The 3,132-nt window shown below is 53.8% G+C and overlaps 1 protein-coding gene across 4 annotated transcripts in view; it reads left to right on the forward strand.

Annotated features, from left to right (window-relative positions):
* Nucleotides 1-3,132, forward strand: part of LGALS12 (lectin, galactoside-binding, soluble, 12) — a 24,073-nt gene that overhangs the window by 2,029 nt on the left and 18,912 nt on the right. For 2 of the 4 annotated variants that reach the window (XM_011993433.1, XM_011993434.1), the window contains exons 2-4: nucleotides 405-493; nucleotides 630-843; nucleotides 1,629-1,748. In XM_011993433.1, the coding sequence (XP_011848823.1) occupies nucleotides 405-493; nucleotides 630-843; nucleotides 1,629-1,748 (423 nt within the window). Of the gene's footprint in view, nucleotides 1-240; nucleotides 494-626; nucleotides 844-1,628; nucleotides 1,749-3,132 lie in introns of those variants that run through there. The other 2 variants (XM_011993432.1, XM_011993435.1) reach the window with 2 other exon arrangements.

Here is a 3,132-nt window from a genome sequence, read left to right on the forward strand (position 1 = left end):
TGCTTCCCAGTTCCTAGTCTCCAGCCACTAAACAGTCCTCAGAAAGTCCCAGTACCAGGCTTCTGGGGACCAGGGTGGCATCTAGTGGATGGCAAGCGTCCCTGGGGTCACTGCAGCCTGTTCTGCCCTAGGAGCTGGAGAAAGGCAGCTGGCTGGTGCTGAATTTGGCAAGGGAGCTGAATTTGACTTCTCTGGCGTAATGTGGCTTTGCTGTATGAAGGTCCAGGAAAGGGGATTAGGTGGAAGAAAATATTTCAGTGAACACTGATTTTTACCTCTAAGGAATCTTCTGTTTGGGGAGGAAAAGTTGAGTTTTATTCTGCTCCTTTCCTCCCACTCCCCTGACATAGAGGTTCCTAAGCCCTTTCTCAACCCTGCATGGATGGGTTTCTCTTCTTGTTCAGGTGGTTCCTTATGTCACGACAATTTTTGGAGGCCTGCATGCAGGCAAGATGGTGATGCTGCAAGGAGTGGTCCCTCTAGATGCACACAGGTAAGGTGGGGGAGGTGACCCAGGGGGTGCTGGAGCTCAGTCCTAGAGGCATCGAGCTGGAGGGCTCCTCGCTGCCTCCGGGATCTCTGTGGGTCTCTGGTCAGAACTGCACTTCGAGGGGCTCACCTCCCAGTAGGTTTCAGGTGGACTTCCAGTGTGGCTGCAGCCTGTGTCCCCGGCCAGATATCGCCTTCCACTTCAACCCTCGTTTCCATACCACCAAGCCCCACGTCATCTGCAACACTCTGCATGGTGGACGCTGGCAAAGGGAGGCCCGGTGGCCCCACCTGGCCCTGCAGAAAGGCTCCAGCTTCCTCATCCTCTTTCTCTTTGGGAATGAGGAAGTGAAGGTGAAGGAAGGGATGGGCATTGGGTGGTCTAGAATTTGTGTCCTTGCACCCTTCCTTCCCTTCCCAGACTCCCCACGATGCGGTGTTGAGTGTCATTGGTAGTGGTCAAGTGCCAAGAGGACCAAGAAGCTGCCATGCTCAGTTCCAGGCTGCCCTGGGCCTACATGGCAGCAAGAAAGCTCTACAGTGCCTGGCTCCAAAGAGGGCACTGCTGTCATAGTCATGGCAAGCACTTAGAGAGCACCTGCTGTATACCAGGAACTGTTCTAAGCCCTTTAAAGGTATCTGCTCATTGAATCCTCACAATAACCCCATTAGGTAGGTACCTTCATTATCCCCATCTTACAGCCACAGTGGCAGGGAAGAGGGAGAGAGAACTTGACCTCAAGGTTTTGACCTCTAATGTGAGCTCCTGCCAGAAACATGATGGGATCTTCAGATTTCTCCAGGAGACAAGGCAGCTGGTGGGAGGGGAGCCTCTTGGGCCTCAGTTTCCTCACGTAAATGGAGTGAAGATGATTCTTTGGGCTGCTGAGAAAGCGCAATGAGGGGCCTCTATCGGGGTAGAGGGAGCGTTGAAGGTGCCTTTATCTCCAGACCACCTCTGCAGCCTTTGGAAGATTACTTAAGCCACCCAAGGCTCTGTAAAATGTACCTACCTCATAGAGTTGGTATGAAGTTAAGTGAGGAAAATTGAGGGAAAAGTGCTTGGCAATGCCTGGGACGTTGTTATGAACTCAATGAACATTAGCTGCTGATGAGCCAGCCTCTGTCTGTCTCTCCAGGTGAGTGTGAATGGACAGCACTTTCTCCACTTCCGCTACCGGCTCCCACTGTCTCATGTGGACACGCTGGGCATATTTGGTGACATTCTGGTAGAGGCTGTTGGATTCCTGAACATCAATGTAAGTTTCCTTGGGACCAAGGCCTGGGCAATGGCAGTGTCTAATTTCCCCTGACTCCTGGACAGGTCTGGGACCCCTTCCTCCACCCTAGACTGAGAGGGAGGAGGCCCTGTGCACCAGTAATAGCCAAGGGGGAGGGAGTCCACTGAGGTTTCAGGTGTGAGCGGGCTGAGGGGGAAGAGAAGGTGATGGCAGAAAGAGGGCCCAGGAGCCACAGGCAGGAGCCTGTACCCAGTGTGGGTCTGGTTAACACTGAGAAGCAATGGCCAGAAATGATTTGGCACACTGGGGCTGAAACAGGCGGCAGCTGGCTTTATCATTCCCACCTGATGGGCTTATGAAAGCCCAGATTTCTGGGGCTTGTCACCAGAGATTCTGATTTGGTAAGTACAAGGTGGGACCTAGGAATTGGGATGTTCAAAATGCCAGCAAGAAGCCACCACTGACCAGCTGAATGGGAACATGAGGAGCTCTAAAGGCCAAAGCCAGGGCTCTGCCCATCTCCCAGGCATAGGTAGGGGACTGCAGTGGTCCTAAATGCTGCTGATTCTTTTCTCTCTTTCTGAACAGCCATTCCTGGAGGGCAGCAGAGAGTACCCAGCTGGACACGTGAGTCTCTTGTGAGCAAGGTCTGAGCAGCCACACCAGCTGATCCGCCCTTCTGTACGGCTGCTCCCATTACACAAGACCCAGCTGCCCCTTCCCTCACTGCTATGGTTGCCATGGACACAGCTGGCTCTGCTTCAGTCTCTGGAGGGCCTGGATTTGCCTCTCCCAGCCCCTCTCCAGGCCCAGCTTGGGAAGATGAATGGGGGTGCGCTGCATGCAGAGGGGGCAAGACCCTATATTCCTAGCAGGAGAGGCCTTAGTTGAAACGCTCATTTCTCAAACCACCCCTGCGAGGTGGCTGGGGTTGGCCTAGCAGGATAGAAGGGGAGATGAGGCCCATGTACTGCTCAAGGCCACACAGGGAGTGGATGACAAATCCTCCACCCCATTCTTCCCTATTATTCCAGAGTTGGTGAACCTCTGAAGTCCAGAGGATCCCACTGGGGCTCCAGTAACTCACCTGCTACTGTGAGAGAGACAAACCCCAAAGATTCCCAATTTGTCAGAATAACAAGAGGTTCCCTTTTCCTGAGCAAACACCGCATGGCCTTGTGTCCTCTCTTTCTTTCCCTGACAGCCTTTCCTGCTGATGAGCCCCAGGCTGGTGAGTGAACCTCCCTCCTGCTCCATCAGGGCTGGGGGCGCAGTCTGGGTAAGCAGCTAATGAGCTCCTCCTGGTGGGAAATCCCCAGCCTCAGGATTTCCCCTTCCTTTACAGAAAACTGCAAGCTGTGGGTAGGCCAGGAAGTTTACGCCCTCAGCCCCAGGATTTCCC

The sequence above is a fragment of the Mandrillus leucophaeus genome, unplaced genomic scaffold (assembly GCF_000951045.1).
Source record: "Mandrillus leucophaeus isolate KB7577 unplaced genomic scaffold, Mleu.le_1.0 Scaffold43, whole genome shotgun sequence".
In the NCBI taxonomy this organism is placed as follows: Eukaryota; Metazoa; Chordata; class Mammalia; order Primates; family Cercopithecidae; genus Mandrillus; species Mandrillus leucophaeus.